This window comes from Ochotona princeps, chromosome 3 (assembly GCF_030435755.1).
Source record: "Ochotona princeps isolate mOchPri1 chromosome 3, mOchPri1.hap1, whole genome shotgun sequence".
Taxonomy (NCBI): Eukaryota; Metazoa; Chordata; class Mammalia; order Lagomorpha; family Ochotonidae; genus Ochotona; species Ochotona princeps.
Window position 1 is genome coordinate 47,719,931 of NC_080834.1, and position 20,690 is coordinate 47,740,620.

The window sequence follows — 20,690 nt, forward strand, 5'->3', positions numbered from 1 at the left end:
TCATAGATGAATTATTTCGTGAAATATGCTGTAACAAATGAAGATTGAAGGCCTTTAACACTTGGTTAAAAATTGTTCCAAGTAAGGGATATAATTTTTTATAATTAAAATAAATTATAACAGTTATTACTACAGAGTTAATAGTGAACTTGGCCACCAAGAAATAAAGCATAATTTTTATATTATATCCCATCTTCAGTTTTTGCAGATATAATTTTATTACACTCTATTTTCACAGGCTTAATTTACCATAGTATCCATAATATCCATAAAATCATAGTATCCAAAAAGTAAGAAGACTACACTTCCATTGGAGTATAAACATGGACTAAAAATAACTGTCATTTTCCCAAGTTTTCCTTTCACACCTGTTTATTTTTTGTGTAATATATTAGCTGCTGCTGCATTTCAGAGAAAACCTGATATTTACCTTTTTGAGACTGCCTTATTTCAGTAAACATGATTGTTTTCAGTTGTATCCATTTTGTTGCAGAAGACAGTGTTTCATCCTTTTTTATGGCTGAGTAGAATTTCATAGTTATTTGAACTCATGTGTTTATTACAACTCAATTCCTAATAGTTAAGATACAGAATAAACCCAGATGTCCATCAATTGATGACATAGTTGACATTGCTAAAGAAAATATAATATATATGTATACACTATACAATATGGTTCTTCACTTTTGATTGTTTGCTTTGTAGGAACATTAAGTTTAATGAATTCCCTTTCGTCTATTTTTGTTTCTGCTTTCTGTGCTTTTTAGGATCTGATCCAAAAAATTACTTAAAAATTCCAATGTCCTGAAACATTTCCTCTGTTCCATTCTAGTAATGTCATAATTCTAGTCTTATTTTGAGGTATTTGACTTGATTTTTGCACCTGATGAGAGAGAAGAGTACAGTTTTATTCTTCATTTGGATATGCCTTTTTTTCCTAGCACTTTTTAATGAAAAGACTGTCTTTTGTCCAGTTAACCTCTTGGCACCTTCATCAAATATACGTTGGTTAGAGATGCATGAATTTATTTCTAGGTTCTTTGATCTGTTCCATTGCGCTGTGCCTTTTTATGCCATTTTATACTGTTACAATTACTATAACTTTTGGATGTATTATAAATTCCTTGTAAAGTTCCATATTGGTTTGACTACTGAGGGTCTTTACTGAGGGTTCTCTACATTTTTCAGTTGTGATTTTTCTGGTTTCTTGGAAAATATCATTGGTATTTTAATAGAGATTGCATTGCATTCATATATCACTTTGGGTAATAGGAACAATATATTGGTAGTAATTCTTTTTGTTATGAAGATTTATTTGTTTTTATTGGAAAGTCAGATTTAGAGAGAAAAGGAGAGACACAGAAAGATCTTCCATCCACTGGTTTACTCCACAAGTTTCTGCAACAGCTGGAGCTAAGCCGATCGAAAGCCAGGAATCTTCCAGGTCTTCCACATGAGTTCAGGGTCTCAAGGTCTTGCATTATCTTCTACTGCCTTCCCAGGTCACAAGCAGAGAGCTGGAAGGGAAGTGGAGCAGCCAGGATACAAACCAATGCTCATATGGATCCCAGTGCATGCAAGGCAAGGACTTTAGCCATTTGGCTACGGCACTAGGCCCAATATTGATTGTTAAAGTCTGTGAAAACAGGATGTTTCTGCAAGGCTGTGTGTTGTGTGTCCTCTTTAGTTTGTTTCATTCATACTTAGTTTCTATGTACAAAGAACATTCTGGTTCATGGAGAATGAGACAAAAAGTTTTGTGCAAAATTTTTTCATAATACTCATTTTCCATGAGCTTTATAAAGAACCCTTGTATTGTATTAAAGAGTTTCTTTTTACTGATTTCCAGTTTTGCTGCATTTTGTTCAGAAAAGATACTCAATCTGATGTCAGTTTCTAATAGTTTATCTGTTCTTTCCTATGTTCCATGTGCTGTTGGGAAGATTGAATTTAGAAATTTGCATTTTGACAATAATCCCAACTGCCTCTTAAGCTGAAATTCTACAGGGCTTAGCAAGTACAATTGTGTAGTTACAGTAATGACTTCAGCCCGAAATCTAACCTAAGATCTGCTTTTCATGCCATGTGCCTGTGCTGTGGTGGGATGGTTTCCTAATTTATGAAAGTGAATTGGGCTGTATGCTGCGAGCTGGCCCTAACACCCTCATTACTTCCCTCTCACCCACAGTCTCCATTCAGTGTCTCTGATGCTACTGCTTCTCTCTAGACTGACTGGCATTCCTCTGTTGCACCCTAATCCAACCCGTTATGACATGGATTGCCTCAAGAACCACGTCAGTGGCAAGCATGGACTTAATTCCATCATCTCTCATCACTGCCCCGTATTTCAGTGTCTTCTCCTTTAACACCACCTGGAAATTCTCTTTGTTTTCCAGAAAAATCTTTAAAATGCAAATTTGATCGTGGTATTCATTTTCTTAAAACATTTCAGGGATTCCCTGACATTTTTCTTTAGGTTGACATGTTAATTCCTTTTTTTTTTTTTATGACATAGTTTCATAGGCTCTGGGATTCCCCCATGCCCTCCCCCCATGGTGGATTCCTCCACATTGTTGCAGTATTATAGTTCAAATCCAGTCATAGTTCTTCATCGCAAGCATGTACCATGCATAGAATCCAGCATCTTATTGTCCAGATAAATTTAACAGTTTCCTTGGGACACCATCCCTGGTCTGAAAGTAAAGCTGGCAGAATATCATCCGGTCCAATGAAAAGCCACAACATAACAATAACAATTTACAACATTATGGAGTTAATTGACATGGTATTGAGTGACCAATGTGTTAGAAAATACAAGTTCTTAACCACATCCTGTGACTACTTCATTGACATTTCAATTTTAGTTTATACAAAACCGGCTGCTATATGCCTTAAAATGGTTATAGGGTACTATTCAGCTGTCTTGTGTCTATCTTCATTTTTATATTTAGCTATTTATAGTATTGAAGCATAATTTTTACTGAACTTGGAGAATTTTAGGATAGTCCAATCTGGCTTATAACTCTAACAAGGCATATGTTAACAATTGAGGCTCAAAACAGTTTTAGGAGGGGTGTGCAGAGAAATCTTCAGTGCCTTAGTGAGGAGTAACTAATCTTTGTGTCCTACCTAGTAAGGTATATGACAGTCCAAGCTGTCTGTTTCCTGTCTGTTTCTAAGCTTTCCTATTGATCCCTGTCAATCTAATCTAACTTTAATTTTTTTTTTTGGGGGGGGGCAGCAGAGCGACCCTGATGGTCATTGCAAGAGAGAGTGGGGAGCCAAGGTTGGAAATAAATAAGGACCAGAGAAAGCTCCCTTCCCAAATCCCAAGGGAAGTTTGCTGTTCTTCTGTTCCTGAGGGTCACTCAAGGCTCCCAGCTATTGTTCTGATGACATTAGTTCCTGTGAGGAAGGATCTGGGCTTCTGCCATCTCATGTCGGAGTTCCGAAAGGAGTGGATGACCTCAGAGTTCCTGGCCTACAAGGGCACTCCAATTCCCCGTGGTCTCCTTGGCAGTTGGGATATAGCCGTTGGTGCCCGTGCTGATAGTGCTAGGTGATGATCCGGGAGTCTCCAGGGTTGGGATACAAGCCTCCTCCTATCCTCCTGCTCCACTCTGAGGTCCCTCCCTGCTCTGTGTATATGTCCTCCTGTTAAGAGGTTGTCAGGATCGCTCTTGATTCCCCCTGTATGTCTTTATAGTTTTGCTACTGTCTAATGCTGATTCGAGTCTGTTGTCTATAAGTTACCCATTATGTTCTTGATAGTTTAAACTATCAAGAATGCCTTCTTAAGTGACGCGTTCCTTCATCTCTCATTATTCCCTAAACATAGTTTCCAAGCCATTTATGCCCTCCTCGCATTCCACCCCTTTCAGTCACATTTTCTTGCCTTTGCTTATATGATTCCCTCTATCCTAAATGCTGTTTATTCTCACTGCATATGTAACTATCTAACTTTTGGAGTACAGGTAGCAAATGACAAAGTGTGATAATATCATTGTCTGTGTCACAGTGATGCTGTGAGAAAGATGATGAGTAAGGAATTCTGTATAAACATAGGCAAATAAAATGTGTGAAGCAAATTTAAGTACTAAACTGGAGTACAGAAAAGTTTCTTTTTATCTCATCTGAACAAATGAAATACTGCTGAAAGTGTTGTTGTGATTGGTTTAACAGTTTGTCCGTTAGCAAAATTATATATATATTGAGGTGGTTTATATATATTGAGGTTTGAATTAATGCATTTTTCATGGTATTTTTATTGTTATTACTACCCACATGCCTACAGAAAGGACTAGGATGGCACTGGCTGCTAGGCATGCATTCCTTGGTCTCCCACATCAGTGCCAGGTGCCCCGTTATTTCAGTCATCACTGCCAGGATCTGAATTAGCAGAACACTAGAGTCAGGAAGTGGAGCTGAGAATGGAGCCTAGGAGCTCTATTGCAAGACACGGACAGCTTAACCCATTGACAAATGCCTATTCCCAGGAATTTCTTTTTAATGTTTTAAATTTTCACTATTTAAAAAAATGACAAGAAGGTAAAAACACTTTTTTTCCAAAATAAAATTTCCTTTCTTATTGAAAAAGCAAAAGATGCCTATTAGAAAATAAAAAAGAAAAAATCAAATTACACAAAACAGAAGTGAGCATTTGGCTTGGCTCTTAGACTTCTGTAGGTGAGTATTTGGCTTAGCACTTAAGACACCTATGTGGCTTACGTCAAAACGTTGGTTCAAGTCACAACTTTGCTTCCTGGTGCAGCTTTCTGCAGATGCTCACCTGGGGCAGCTCCCAACTCACATGGGGAGTCCCTGCCCTGCACATGGGAGACCTGGATTGAATTCCCAACTTCACGGTTTGGCCTGGCCAAGTTCTAGCTAGCTTTGGCATGTGGGGAGTGAATAAAAAGATTGGAACTCGCTCGCTCTTTGCCTCTCAGAATAAATACAATTCTTCAAATTTAAAAAGTACCAGAAATTGGAATCCAGGTTATATCTTGGCAGAACAGATGTCCCCAAGAGTCTCTGATTTTTCACTTAGAGCTTAACACCTGGTCCTTGGGACCCTCCTTTATTAGAAGGCTGAATATACAGCATTTTAAAATGTGTCATATTTCTTCTAGCATGTTTAAATGTCACAGCAAGAGGGGTTTTATTCTGTTCTAAGCATTGCTCTATGGTTTCTTTCTCTTTTTCTGAAGATTTATTTATTTACTTTTTAATTTTTTTAAGATTTATTTATTTTTATTGGAAAGGCAGATATACAGAAAGAGAAAGAGAGGAAGATCTTCCATCTGATGATCTACTCCCCAAGTGACCGCAACGGCCAGAGCTGAGCTGATCTGATCTGAAGCGAGGAGGCAGGAACTTCTTCCAGGTCTCCCATGCGGGTGCAGGATCCCAAGGCTTTGGTCAGTCTTCAACTGCTTTCCCAGAACACAAGCATGGAGCTAGATGGGAAGCGGGGCTGCCGGGATTAGAACTGGCACCCATATGGGATCCTGGTGCGTTCAAGGCAAGGATTTTAGTTTCTAGGACACCACACCAGGCCCAGATTTATTTATTTTTAATTGGAAAGGAAGATCAGGTATACAGAAAGGAGAAACAGAGAGAAAGATTTTCCATCTCTTGGTTCACTCCCTAAATGACCACAATGGCCAAAACTGTGTCAGTCTAAACCCAGGAGCTTCTTCAGAGTCTCACATTTGGCTGCAGGGTTCCAAGGCTTGGGCCATCCTCTACTGCTTTCCTGGGCCATTAGCAGGGAGCTGAATGAGAAGTGGAGCAGCCGGGACAAGAGCCAGTGGCCATATAGGATCCTGGCACTTGCAGAATGAAAATTTAGCCATTATGCCAATTGCACCGGGCCATATGTATATAATCTCTTACTACCTCTGAAATATAAGCCTCCTGGTCTGAGTCACTATTGTAATATGGAAGGCCTAGTTTATTGTCCACATATAATAAGTATAAATACATTTGTAGAAGGAATAAATGAATGCATTTATTAATGTAAATACATCTATAAACTTTTATATATGTAATATGTACAGTTAACAAATGTTTGTGAGAGACTACATTGTGCTAGTAGAATAGAAAAAACTTACATTTCTATAGAAATAAGTGAACAACAGCCTTTTTGGGGAGAAAGAGCTGAATTTTCTTCGAACTTCTGGGGCAGTGAAATAAATTTTAGATATTATTAATTAACATTTAAAATGAAAAGGGATTGGTGTTGTGGCACCCCAGGTGAAGTCACCACTTGAAACACCAGAATCCATAGTGGAATAATGATTTCGTTCCCCAAAGCTCTGATTCCAATTCATTTCCCTGATAATGTCTGGAAGAAGGTCAGATGATGGCCCAAGCGCTTGGGCCCCTGGTATGTACTGGAAGGCCAAAGTGGATTTCCTGGTTTCTGGCTTCATCATAGCCCCTTCATTGTAGCCATTTCGGGATTGAACCATCAGATGGTAGATCTCTGTTTTTCCATGTCTGTCACTGTGCCTTTCAAATTATAAATAAATAAACAAACAAACAAATAAATAAATAAGGGAGGGGACTGGTAAGGAAGCCTAGCAGCCAAAGTCCTCGCCTTGCATGTGCCAAGATCCCATATGGGCACCAGTTCTAATCCCGGCGACTCCACTTCCCATCCAGCTCCCTGTTTCTGGCCTGAGAAAGCAGTTGAGGACAGGAATTTGCCTTGGGACCTTGCAATCACGTCGGAGTCCTGGAAGTAGTCCTTGGCTCCTGGCTTCAGATTGGCTCAACTCCAGCCCTTGTGGCCACTTGGGGAGTGAACCAGAACCTGCAGATGGAAGATCTTTCTGTCTCCTTCTTTCTGTGGCTCCAACTTTCCAATAAAAATAAATAAATCTTAAAAAAAACTTAAAACATACAGGAAACAATGTTAAGATTAATAATCCTATTTACTAGCCATCTATTAATATTTCTGACTTGTACTTGTTTCATTGAGGAGAGGACTAATTATTTAACATGCGAAACAGAGATATAAATATGTGTGTAAATATATATGTGTATATATATACACAATTTAATAACCACATTTCTCAATGTATTATAAACTTTCTTTTCATGTCAGTATGTGAAAGTTGCATCAGTTATTTTTAACTTTGTGTTACCTTGTACCATAATTCGTTAGTTAGTGCCCCATTGAATATTGTTTGACTAGCTTTCAGTTTACAAGTTCTATTACATTCTTAGATATATAGTCATGTGTTACTAATCAATATAAGGATACTTTCTGATATTTGTAGCATCCGGTGGTTCTTTTATTTATTTATTTGAGTTACAGAGAGAGAACAAGATCTTCCATGTGTTGATTCATTTCTTAGGTGGCTACAACAGCCAGGATTGGGCCAGGCAGGAGCCAGGAAGCCAGGAGCTTTATCCAAGTCCACCATGTGGGTCACAGAAACCCAAAACCTTGGACTATTTTCCACTGCTTTTCCTAGGTCATTGTCAGGGAGCTGGATAAGAAGTGAAGCATTTAGGACATGAACCAGCATCCATTTTGGATTCTGGCATCACAGGCAGGTAGCTTTACCTACTATGCCACAAAACCAGCCTCCAAGATGAGCTTTTGTTTTGCTACCATAGAGTGTACTTACATAAATTTAAATGCTAAGGAGGATCACTCAGCCGCTTGATGCAATCAGGATATAATAACCAGTGTGTGGTGCTGCCCCTTTGACATAACATAATGTGTAAGTAATGGAGTCCACTGCAATGGTAGAAAGTGTAGTAAATACATGTAGTATCATGATTTTTTATTATTATTAACCATTTTACAAAATTGCTGAATTGTATATATTATACATTTATAGAATTGGCAGAACAGATTTATTTACTGAAGCATTATCACAAACATAGAGTGTGTTGTGCTAGACAGTAAGACCTTCTCAGCTCCGTTATAATCTTATGGGGTTATTTATATACACAGTCTGGTTGACTGAAACATTGGAACATGGCACATGACCATGACATTTTTTATGTGTGTCTGATTAAATTCCCATTGCGTTGTAGCTTCATTTCCCAAAGGTCTTCTTGGGAGTCAAAAGTATGTCCCAATTAGCAGTCCTACCCTTCATTTCCTGGTCTTCCATTGCTTCTGAATTAATACCATGTAATCTGTGAGTTTTAAAATGTGTTTAGTTGTGGGAATTTTTTTAATTTTACTTTGATCCTCTAGTGTTTTGTTTAAATCAAAGTTCTATTTACTCTAGAATTGTTGTCATGCAATTATTATAGATGGTCACAATATTTAAGAATGTTAAACCTCTGGGGCTGGCACTGGGGCACAACAGGCCGATTCTCCACCCTGTGGCACCAGCATTCCTCAGGAACACCAGTTCATGTCCTAGCTGCTCCACTTGCCATCCAGCTCCCTGCTATGGCCTGGAGTGCAACAGAGGATGGCGTAAGTCTTTGGGACCTTGAGGGAGACCCAGAAGAAGCTCCTGGCTCCCAGCTTCAGATCAACTCAGCTCTGACCATTAGAACTATTTCCTTCTCTTTCTGTAAAATCTGCCTTACAATAAAGAAATCAGTCTTTTTTTTAAAAAATGAAATGAAGGGCAGAGAGTTTATACAGGTATCATATTTCTTGCTTTTGAATCCCTGAATTTCTTATACTAATTTGTTCCAGTTCTTCAGGTTCTTTTCATTTTCTCAGGCTTTTTAAGTCATATTTATTTATCTTTTTAACCTTTCTGTCACTTTTCCTTGCAAATTGGTGCTCCATATGCCACATGAATGTGGATTTGTAAAATTTGTTTGTGTCTTATTTATTTGAGAGGCAGACACAGAAAGAGAGTGACAGATTTCCCAATCAGCAGTTCATTCTCCAAATGCCTGCTACATCCAGGGCTGGGCAAGGGTGAAGCCAGGACCCTGGGTCTAGGGAGCAGGAACCCAAGTGCGTGAACTAACACCTGTTGCTTCTCAGAGTACACAGTAGCAAGAAACCTGAACTGGAGGTGGATGCCAACCCTCTGGCTTTGGCCTGGCCAGGCCAACCCTGGCTGTTACGGGTGTTTGCCAAGTGAAATAGTAATTGAAGGTCACTCTATGTCCCTGCCATTCACATAGATAAAAACAAATTAAAAAAAAATTAGGAAGAATTAGAATCTAAATTTGGTGTGCTTTAAGTACTAGAAAACCAAATACATCCATGTGTTATCTCTGCTTTTGTGAGCTTGGTGTCCCATATTAACCCATCAGTAAGGTTTCGAAAGAAATGTTGATGGTTCCCATCCATGTTTTCTGTCTAGGTACTCTTTGCTTAGATGCCTGTGGACAAAGCTGTCTTCTCTAGTTCAGTAGCATTTCCCACAGTGTGATGGTGTTTCATTTTTTGGTCATGCTAGCTACATTTTAGCTTGTCAAAACCATTTTGGATGATTCAGCAGATTATACCCATTGTCACAGAAAGTTCTGTTCCATGTTGTTCTTGAAAAAACAGGTAGCTAAACTGGGGAATAGAATTGAATGTGGATTGTTATTTTTTCATACCCTTTCAGTAATAAACAGTTGTTACATAGGTGTGTTTTCCCCAATGTCCAACTGTTAGAATGAAAAAGTGGAAATCACTACAAGAGGCTTTCTTTTTGATAAATCATTATAATTTATACATCCTAACAATGTATAAATGCATATCTGGATTATATTTTAAATTTGTCTTTTGTCATTCTCTATGGATGACTGAAATTTCTTCTTATTGTTCATTTATTAGATTAAACTGCTTTGATTAATTCTTAGCGCATAAAAAGCTTTAAAATGGCATAAACATCTCAAAACCACAATCTGTCCTTAACCACCTGTTGGTATGTATCTTTCTTTAGGGTGGCAATTCTTAAAATGTAGAAAAGCAAGTTGATGAAACCCATCTGTGATTTGGTTTAGTGAAGTTGCCAATGAGTCCATCTGTTACCAAAGCAGAGAAAAGTAATTACTTCTCTTAAAGCAGTATGTTGAGACCTAGAACATGGCTGCGTTTACTCGTTGAAGTGGTGTATGGATTAGGGAAAAGTGTGATGGAAAGGGTCAGTAAGCATTTTTATCACTATGCTTTGTAAGGCACAAAGAACAACGGATAAGAACTTCCAAAAGGCAAAATCCTGTCATCTTGTAGGAAGAAAGTAAATCCTGTGTCCATTCTTGCCTTCCAACCTGTGGTCTGATCCCACAGGTTGAATAACAATGACGGGATAGACAATATGGGTAACCTGTCACTGAGTGGGAGAGAGTGACAGTCGAAATAGTGACGATAACTTCTTGAGAACTATAGCTTGGCTGCTGGCTCATCAAATGTCTAGTCAAAATGGTAGAAGCATTACTGGGACAAAGAGTGAGTCCAGAAATCCAGTGCTGTATCGATGCCCCGCAGGTGTGACACCAGAGCCCAGGAGTTAATGGGAACACATGACATTAAGGAAGTGGTACAAACTGCTTTGAATTGAAGAATGCCCTCTTTTTAGAGAGGTAGCTGCCCTATAGAAAGTGCCAGTGGATGCCATTACATCTGGTTCTAAGAGAAACCAAGAAATTGAAAAATATATGTAAAGCTTTTTAAAATATGCAGGCAGAATTTTGGGCTGTGTGTGTGTATACTCTCAACACAGGGCCTTTTCTCTGCATCTGTTATCAGAAATGATTATTATCTAAAAACAAAGAAGTAACATTTTATTTCTTTCAGGCTTTCTTAGACAAAATTTGGCTCATCCTTGCATCGTTAACAATTAACAATTGCTTTAAATGTATAAAATTACTACGGCACAACACAGATCATTACAAAAGGAAAAACCCCTTCAATCTTGGAAAACTATTTAAGCTGGGAAAAATGTGAACTTCCATAGAAATTCTAAAGCAATACTGCATGAAATGCTGCACAAATGTCTGTCATTTTTGATGGCAGTATGCTTAAAATTTTTTTTCACTACAACTTAACAATCTGAAACTGAAAGCATAGCAAAATTTTCTTGCCTAATTTAAACATTAAGAAAGAATACATGAATATAGCACTTGGAAAACCCATGCTGTCGGTTACGTAATTCCAGTCTGAGATAAAAGTTGAAGTCCACACTCTTAGTGCTTTCAAGGCTTAAACTCATGTGATATAGGTGTGCTGTGACTTGACCTACCTCCACTGTTACAGTATATTTGCTTAGCCTATGAAACATCACATGACTGTCATCTTGTAGGAAGAGCCATTCTTTTCATTGGAAAGTAGAATATGTAAGCAAATTCAAAACAAAGTCTAATTGACAATACTGAGCATGCATAAGGCAATCAGATGATATGATTCAAGAATGTGTGAAGTGTAGCTGTGCAGTCTCTGTGTAGTAACTGAGAGATGTTGGTGTTTGACGGGACCAGCTGGTAAATCATCAGGAAGAAGACTGCTCATTACCACCAACTCATAGCCTTCTTCAAGGGGCTAGGAATAAAAGCAACAATAATGGGAGGTGTGGTAGATTGCTGTGGTTTTTAAATGCCATTTGGATTATTAACAGAAAAAAGTTATGACATCATGTGAGGCAAATTATAGATGTGATCTTGGAAATACTCCATTATTTTACAAGGGTTTTGCTGTAGCTAGACATAAACATCTCCATTTGAGTAGCTTTAATCACATTTTCATAAAGCAAATTGATCTTAAAGAGGGAGCTTAAAATAGAAGCAAGACTAAAATGCCAGATGGATTAGTGGGAGGGTTTCCAAAACATATAAAATTGTGTATATTATATAAAATTGTGTATAGGGCCCAGCGGCGTGGCCTAGCAGCTAAAGTCCTCACCTTGAATGCCCCGGGATCCCATATGGGCGCCGGTTCTAATCCCGGCAGCTCCACTTCCCATCCAGCTCCCTGCTTGTGGCCTGGGAAAGCAGACGAGGAAGACCCAAAGCATTGGGACCCTGCACCCGCGTGGGAGACCCGGAAGAGGTTCTTGGTTCCCAGCTTCGGATCGGCACAGCACCAGCCTCTGCGGCTCACTTGGGGAGTGAATCATCAGACGGAAGATCTTCCTCTCTGTCTCTCCTCCTCTCTGTATATCTGACTTTGTAATAAAATGAATAAATCTTAAAATAAATAAATAAATAAATAAATAAATCTTTAAAAAAATAAAATAAAATAAAATTGTGTATAATTGTGTGCATATATATTATTATGTATTATATAATATACATAATATATATTGTATTAATTATATTATATGTTATTGTATATATAATATATAATTATATATAATTAAATAGCTATATAATTATAGTATATATACTATAATATATAATATAGTATAATATATATTGAAATCAAGAATAAAAGTAGGAAAACATTTAAAAATTATTGAGTAGGATCAGCTAATTTCTTAATAGCCACTGTTGATTAAAAAAATAAAAAGTATAAACTTGTAAATAGCCTTTATCTAGAAGGGGGTGTTATTACTTTAAAAATTAGTCAATATGATTGCCAATTAATGTATTATTTCTTTATTAATAATGACTTCATGAGAAAAGTACGTAGAAAGCTTTGAGGCTTATTTTTAAAAAGTACATTTTTGGGCCCAGCGGCGTGGCCTTGCGGCTAAAGTCCTCGCCTTGAAAGCCCCGGGATCCCATATGGGCGCCGGTTCTAATCCCAGCAGCTCCACTTCCCATCCAGCTCCCTGCTTGTGGCCTGGGAAAGCAGTCGAGGATGGCCCAATGCATTGGGACACTGCACCCGTGTGGGAGACCTGGAAGAGGTTCCTGGTTCCCAGCTTCGGATTGGCGTGCACCGGCCCATTGCGGCTCACTTGGGGAGTGAATCATCGGATGGAAGATCTTCCTCTCTGTCTCTCCTCTGTGTATATCTGGCTGTAATAAAATGAATAAATCTTTAAAAAAAAAAAAGTACATTTAACATTTGCAATTTCAGTTGCATTGGCTTTTTAAATTTTATTAGCAAGAAAATTGTAGGGAAACATTCTTAGACTGGTTTAGAAATTCCTTAATTACTCTGCCCTTCCAAAGTGTCATTAATTTACTAGCATTTAGGTTCATCCCATTTCAAAAGCTGCTTCAAAAACAAAGTAGAGTTTGGAGGTGTTTGCGTTTGTAAATCCAGTTAAAATGGAAGTCAGCTTATTGATAAAGCATTGGTTGTTTTCTTCCATTTTAGATTGAGAGGATGAGGTAGAAAGAAACTCCCTTCACAGCTTATAAAATAAACACACATATGTTGCTGGTACAAATGGACGACGTCTTTTCTAGACTAAAAAGTAAATTATTGATGTATTAGGTTCTGTTATTCTCTATTACTCTGGAGTGACTACAGTTTATAATAATGTCTGTTTCAAAGTGTAAAGATGGGACTTTTGAATTTTCTCAAAGAAATGATAAAGTTTGAGATGGTAGATACACTTATTACTTTGATCATTCGGCATTGTATGCTTGTATCAGAAAACACTCCATATTCCATAAACATGTCAAAGTAAAAGTTTTTCAAGTGAAATAGTGTATTCAGTTTTTTTTGTTTTCTGTAACACACAAGATATTTTAAAGTATATTTGTGGAAAAAATACTTTGAAATTTAATTAAAGCACCAAGGTTTCTTCTTTGGTCAACTGGTGGTGCTAGAGTCCATAAGATGATCAGCTTTGGGGTCTGAGTGGTGAGGATGGAGGAAGTTTCCATCGTCAGGTTGAGTCTGAGAAGCATGTAGGTAATTCTTGTACGGCCATCCCACCCTGAACGCGCCCGATCACGTCTGATCTCGGAAGCTAAGCAGGGACGGGCCTGGTTAGTACTTGGATGGGAGAGAAGCAGAAGAATGCAGGTAATTCCCAGGAAAGTGCCGTACTTTGTGTATGTTCACAACTCTTCTTGCACATGATGCCTTTTTTTACATACATGAAGTACAGGTAGAAAAGTGGTAAATAAGTAAGAAATTGCTTTAAATTTTTTTTAAAAGATTTATTATTATTGGAAAGCCGGATATACAGAGAGGAGGAGAGACAGAGAGGAAGATCTTCCGTCCGATGATTCACTCCACAAGTGAGCCACAATGGGCCGATGCGCGCCGATCCGAAGCCAGGAACCTGGAACCTCTTCCGGGTCTCCCACGCAGGTGCAGGGTCCCAAAGCCTTGGGCTGTCTTTGACTGCTTTCCCAGGCCACAAGCAGGGAGCTGGATGGGAAGTACAGCTGCCGGGATTAGAACCGGCGCCCATATGGGATCCCGGGGCTTTCAAGGTGAGGACTTTAGCCGCTAGGCCATGCCGCCGGGCCCTGCCTTAAATTTTTTTAAACAATTTTTATTCTCGGTGAAAAACCTCAAATCTTGAGATTACCTTGTAAGAGCAGCTGTTCATCTGTGCTTCACATACGCTCATAATACTGGTAGTCAAGGAGATGTGCTTAGAAACTTGTGAGGATACTAATTGAGAATCAGCCGTCTTAGCAAGTCTCACCAAAGGCTGATGGTTTTATCTCTTCAGAACAAAATTTCAAGCAGTTTTACACCTAATTGCATCAAGGTGGATGTATTTTATTGTCTTGCTATTACCCAATTTTGAGTTAATTTAAATTTTTAAGTCAAAGGGTAAATAACAAGGATGATTTTTTGAGTCAACCTGACACCTGTGTGGCTTCCTGCTTACTCCTTTTTCAAAATCATACAGATTTAGACTGATTTGTTTTGGCAGACATTACATTTCAGCTTGACATTCCTGAATCACCTTTGGTATGAAAGCATTACCTAGTGTTTGATTTTAATAAAATGACTTAACTTTATGAAAATGTGAATGTATTTTATAAGTGAAATGTGTTATATATTTGAAAATGTGTTCTATATTTTAAAAAATTGTTATGATCACATAAACTCTTTTAGGAGTTGGGAGATATAAAGTGTAATTTGGTACATTTTCAAAGTACTTGGGAGTTGATGTATTAGATTAGCCATTTGGCAGATTGTATTTGTTTCTGTTTCAAAAGTAATATGTAATTTATTACAAAAAACAATTATGTTGATCAAATTTTAGTGTTTGTAAAGTGGAAATTTGAGAACGAATCACTTTCCTTTTTGTAAAATTTATCTAAATTGCCCTCTGACTTCACAAGACTTTTACAAATGTATAATTTTCCAGTTGTTATATTTTCCAAGTAAAAACATAACATTCAAGAACATGAGTTACTGAATTTTTGTTGGAAATTTTTGTAAGTATGCACTTTAGGAGCATTGGTGGAGAAAGCACTTTTTCAATAAAGGCCAGAAGTCTATAAAGATAAATTGCTGGACTTAGTAGTATTTTTGTATATTATACATAATAATATGCCTGTGAATTAAGGTTAAAATTGAATCACTAAGTTTTTAGAAAGGTTTTCTTATCCACAAGAATTTAGTATTGTTCAATGTGTAGCTAAATTTAAACAAATTAATTCATCGTGCTTTTATGCCAATATTCTTTAATATTTTCCATTAATGTTATCAAGATTGATAAATTCCTAAAGTGACATATGAAAGCCTAACATTTTTTTATCTTTTGTTTCTTTTTTCTTTTACCCTTAGGAGTACCAAAATCTAATCTTTTACACACCAAATCATTAAGGGGCCATAAAGACTGCTTTGAAAAATACCATTTAATTGCAAACCAGGATTGTCCTCGATCTAAGCTTTCAAAAAGTACTTATGAAGAAGTTAAAACTATTTTCAGTAAGAAGATAAACCGGATTGTTCAGTATGCACAGAATAAGGATCTGGGTTCAGATTCAGAGTGTTCTGAAACCCCCCAACATCATCTGTTCAATTTCAGACATAAGCCAGATAAAAAATTCCTCCCACAGTTCGACTCCCAAGTACCAAAATATTCTGCAAAGTGGATAGATGGAAGTACAGGTGGCGTCTCAGACTGTACTCAGCGGATTTTGGATCAGAGGGACCATTCAGACTTTGGGCTGGCTGTGTTACAAGGTGCAGGTGCTGCTATCTGCCATAACAATGTATTGTGGCCTCATGGTCACACCCAGGCACAGAAGAAAGAAGAAACCATCTCTAGTCCAGAGGCCAGTGTCCAGACTCAGCATCTACATTACAGCAGAGAGGAATGTAAGTAAAATGAGAGGAAAGGGAAACATTGAGTGGTTTTAGTATTGGGATTTGTTGTTATTGCTATTTGATTATGTGTGTGATGTGTCAAGAATTTTGATAGAGATGTAGGAATCATAGTAACTAAAAGATAAGTTCACCTTGGCAAAAATGAGATGTCTTAAAATCCTCCACCCATTCTCTTGGAATATGTCCTAAGCATTGAAGTTCTGCACTCCTGTAGTTTGGCCATCTTAAATTATTACTGACTAGAATCAGCAAGCTGTGAATTGAAGTGTCCAGGGCTCATATACTTTAGAAGTGCAGCCTCAGTTATTGAATGGCTAATATACACTGTCATGTATATTATTGCATATATATTTGCATATTCCTGGAAGACCAGTTGACTCAAGTTACATTTCATGTTTTCCTATAGGCTAGGCGTAATTTCTACACGAAAGTTAGCCAGACTTATTCTGTCTGTGACGGTTTCTACAAAAACTTATGAAACTGAGATACTTTTAGAAAGAAAAGTTGATTTTTCATGTTTTTCATAGACTGCAGGTCATGTACTTCTCAGACTGCAGGCCATGTACTATGTAATACTTAATCAAAATCTGTTTAATGTAGTGACTTGAACTTCTCTAAAGCAGAACAGAATAGGAGATAATCAGAATCCAGCAGACCCGCTACCATATAATTTTTGGATAAAAGTTTGTTCCAAGTGGAAAGTGGTGGTATACCAGTAAAGTTGTAAAGCCCCATTCCCAACTGTGGGTTGTGATCCGGATTTAAAGACAACTTTGGAAAAGAAAACTTTTTTAGTTGGTTAATCCTGGGGTACTTCTGAATGTTGTCTCATGGGTAAGTCAGAAAAAGTTTTAATGGTCTTTGTGTTAGTGATGTAGGCAGCTTATTTCCCCAGGTTGTTGTGGTGAGTGTGTACACTTGTGTGTTTCAGTGAATTTGATGACCCTTGATGAGGTGGAACAACTGACTGTAAAGCTCCAACAGCAAATCCAAGGTAAAAAAAAAAATCAATCTCAATTTTTTTTTGCATTTAAACATTTTGATACCCAAAACCTCTATGACAGCACATCCTTAAAGCGTCAGTGCCATTTCAGTTTCAAATCAGGATATTTGTAATTTGCTAGAATTTCCAGAGCAAGAAAAAGAAAAAAACAAAAAATAAAAAACTTCTTTGTAAACTGCAGTAAGTCTATTTTTCTTTCCTGAGTTAAAACTGACCATGATTGGAGCCAGCATTGTGACGCTAAGGTTTAAGCTACTGGCTGCAGTTCTGGCATCCTATACAGGTTCCTGTTTTAGCTTCTCCACTTTTGATCCAGCTCTGTTAATGCACCCAGAAAAGTAGTGGAAGCTGCCCCTGCACCCACATGAAAGACCCAGAAGAGGCTCCTGTTTGTTTCATCAGCCTAGCTCTTTAGGGAGTGAATCAGTTTATGGAAGATCGATCGATCTCTCTCTCTGTAAGTGACTCTGATTTTGAAATAAGTAAAAAAAAAATTTAAAAACTAGATTAATGTCTATCTCTTACTAACAATTTAATGATTGTATGCTTTTGCACCAGGAATGTACTGGTATGTTTCTTAAGGGTTCTTTAAGGCAGATAGTATTAGCCCTGTTTGACTTTTTTTAAAAAATTATGAATTTAGCTCAAACACATAGTAAGGTAATACAACTAATTTAATGGACCCTTGACCCTTCTTTGCTAGTTTTAATGGTTATTGAAAACATAGCTAATTTTTTTAATGCCCTGGGTTTTTGTTTTGTTTTGTATTGTTTGCTTGTTTTTAGTGTTGATTCATTTTCCTCTTGAATGACAAAACAATGGAGAGAGATTGTTCTTCCAAATTATCGTTGGCAGAAACAGCAGAGAGAAGTCTATCTCCTGTGTTCTGGTTCACTCCCCAAACGCCTGTAACAGTTGCAGTGGGCCAAGTGGAGGCCAGGAGCGTGGCCTTTCATCCCCGTCTCCGTGTGAGCAGCAGAGCCATCATCTGTTGCCCTTGCCCAAGAGCGCATTAGCAGCAATCTGGATTGAAAGAGGAGTGGCCAGAACTCAAACCAGCATTCTGATATGAGATACAGAGAGCCCAGTGATGGCTTAACCCAACAGAGCTGATTTTTCTTGCCTTCTACTCATTCTCCTTATCCCATTCCCACAGCCATCATGGATTATTTTTGAAACAATCCCTGAAAACATGTTATTCTACCCAAAAACCTTCGAAGTTTTCTCTAATGGATAATTGATAAAACAATCACAACCTTGTTATCATCCCCAAAATAAGTTAATCTGCTAACATCATCAAATATGATGCTGACATTAACAGTGTTTAAATTCTCCAGACTCCTTTTCTTTACAGTTTATTCCCACTGCAGGAATAAATTGCACTTCAGCAATGTTACCTTGCTTACAGAGATCATGCATTCAGTCAGAAGATTAAGAATTCTAATCCCTACCTTTTAACTGCAAAGCTGTAATGTTTCTTGATGATACAGCTTCTCACATGATAAAAACAATAGTAAGAGAAATTTAAGCTAATTGCCTGAGATGCTAACAAGTAAAAGTAAGAATGCAAAAATCCAGATAATCTAACCTGAAAGCCTCTTAAGTTTGTAGGCCTGAATACTGATGGATACTTCCTAGCCATAAGTTATACAAAATATCGATCGAATCTAATTATTGCTTTTTTTTTCCTTTTAAAGATCTATTTTATTTTGATTGGAAAGGCAGATTTACAGAGAAGAGAAGCAAAGAAAGATCTTCCAAGCTCTGGTTCACTCCCCAAAAGTGGCCACAATGGCCGGAGCTGAGCCGATTCAGAGCCTGGAGCCAGGAGCCTCTTCAGTGTCTTCCACATGGGTTCTGCGTCCTAAGGCTTTGGACCATTCTCTGCTGCTTTCCCAGGCCACAAGCAGGGAGCTGGATGGGAAGTGGAGCAGTGGGACGCGAGCTGACACCCATGTGGGATTGTGGTGCTTGCAAGAGGACTATTAGTCAATTGAACCATTGCACTGAGTCCTAATTATAGATTTTAGTTGAGAAATGACTTAGCTGTAGTAATAACCACAGTATGTACTGTGATGTATAGTACACCTGTATAGTCATGGCTTAGAAATCTTTTTAAGTTTCACTTGCTGCAGAAGGATGCAGTATACCACTGCCAGTAGGATGATCAAGCTGCTAGGCTTTAGAGAGCACAGTGTCTGCCGGGCGCAGCTTCATTGTGAAAACAGGCTCAGAGTACTGGAAATATAAATATTAATATTACCTTTCTGTGCACTAAAGATGAAACTACTTCTTAAATCTGTACAGAAGTTTTTGAAGAACTAACACATCAAGTGCAAGAAAAAGACTCGTTGGCCTCAGAGCTCCACGTCCGCCACGTTGCCATTGAACAGCTTCTCAAGAACTGTTCCAAATTACCATGTCTGCAGGTGGGACGAGCGGGAATCAAGTCACACCTACCGATAAACAACTGAGGACAGCAGCACACCTGACTTCCTTTTCTCCACCAGCGTTGGTCTGCCAGGCATGCAAGCTTTGAAAAGTTTGAAGAAAATAGGGCCCATTTTTTGTGGTCATTACATTTGCAAAACAGGCATTACTTAACAGCATTTTCCAATAAAGCAGATCACCATTATATCTAGTCTTTTAGGGTTAATCATTTAACTTCATTTTGAAAATCTTTCCTGAAGTTGCTAAATATCCTTTCCCATCTGTTACCACATGTGACTACTTAAATACACTGTTAGTGTGATTTTACTACCCATATTTTAATGTTATTCACCTGCCAAAACAGTAAACTAATTCTGAACTACTAAAGATCATTTTTAAGAAGGAAATGGATTTCATAATATCACCTCTTATTTATTATGAGCAATATTTTAATATAAAAATTTATATATAAGATGCTATTTAGGTATCCTCTTTATAAATATGTATTTGAATAGCTGCATATTCATACACATGTGTGAATATGTTTGCTCTTATTTTAGATCACTGCATTTTATTCTCCTTAATATAATGTTTTTACAACTGTTTTCTTGCTTTCCAAAGAAAAGTGCATTTTGGAGTAGAATCCTTTCTAGTTGAATTACTTCAGCTTCTAATAATTTGTGAAAGCAAAATTAATATTTTTAATGCAGTTATGAAGATAAACTACACTGTTGTTTTTAAGAAAAGCAGTTCTGAGTTAGTACAGGAAGAAAATGCTCATAGTTCATGTGTGTCCATTTATCTCTGTAGAAGTGAAAATTTGTGCTTTATTGTCCCTTCCCTCTACTGACTTTGACCTTTTAGAATTTGAACAGAGTAACTCAAGCCCCACTTCCAAATGTTATTTAATACCTGTCTTCATATTGAAAGTGCTGCAGAATTGTCCCATTTTTGAGAAACATTAAAATCTCTGTACCATTTCAGCTGAAGATTCAAGAATCCAAAACTGTCTTAGATTTTGTTATCAGCACTGTTGAAATTATTATTCAAAGAAAACACTTTAAGGTTTTAAGGTAGTTTTCTAAATTTTAGGATCCAAAGGAGATTGCTTTAAAAGCCCACACTGAA

The 20,690-nt window shown here is 37.6% G+C and overlaps 1 protein-coding gene across 3 annotated transcripts in view; it reads left to right on the forward strand.

The window, feature by feature from the left end:
• C3H21orf91 (chromosome 3 C21orf91 homolog) overlaps nt 1–19,767 on the forward strand; it is a 28,228-nt gene extending 8,461 nt beyond the window's left edge. For all 3 annotated transcript variants that reach the window (XM_004588606.3, XM_058661744.1, XM_058661745.1), the window contains exons 3-5: nt 15,584–16,120; nt 17,061–17,123; nt 19,440–19,767. In XM_004588606.3, coding sequence (XP_004588663.2) covers nt 15,584–16,120; nt 17,061–17,123; nt 19,440–19,606 — 767 coding nt within the window. In that variant the 3' untranslated portion in view covers nt 19,607–19,767. The remainder of the gene's footprint in view (nt 1–15,583; nt 16,121–17,060; nt 17,124–19,439) is intronic.
• The last annotated feature ends 923 nt before the right edge of the window (nt 19,768–20,690 follow it).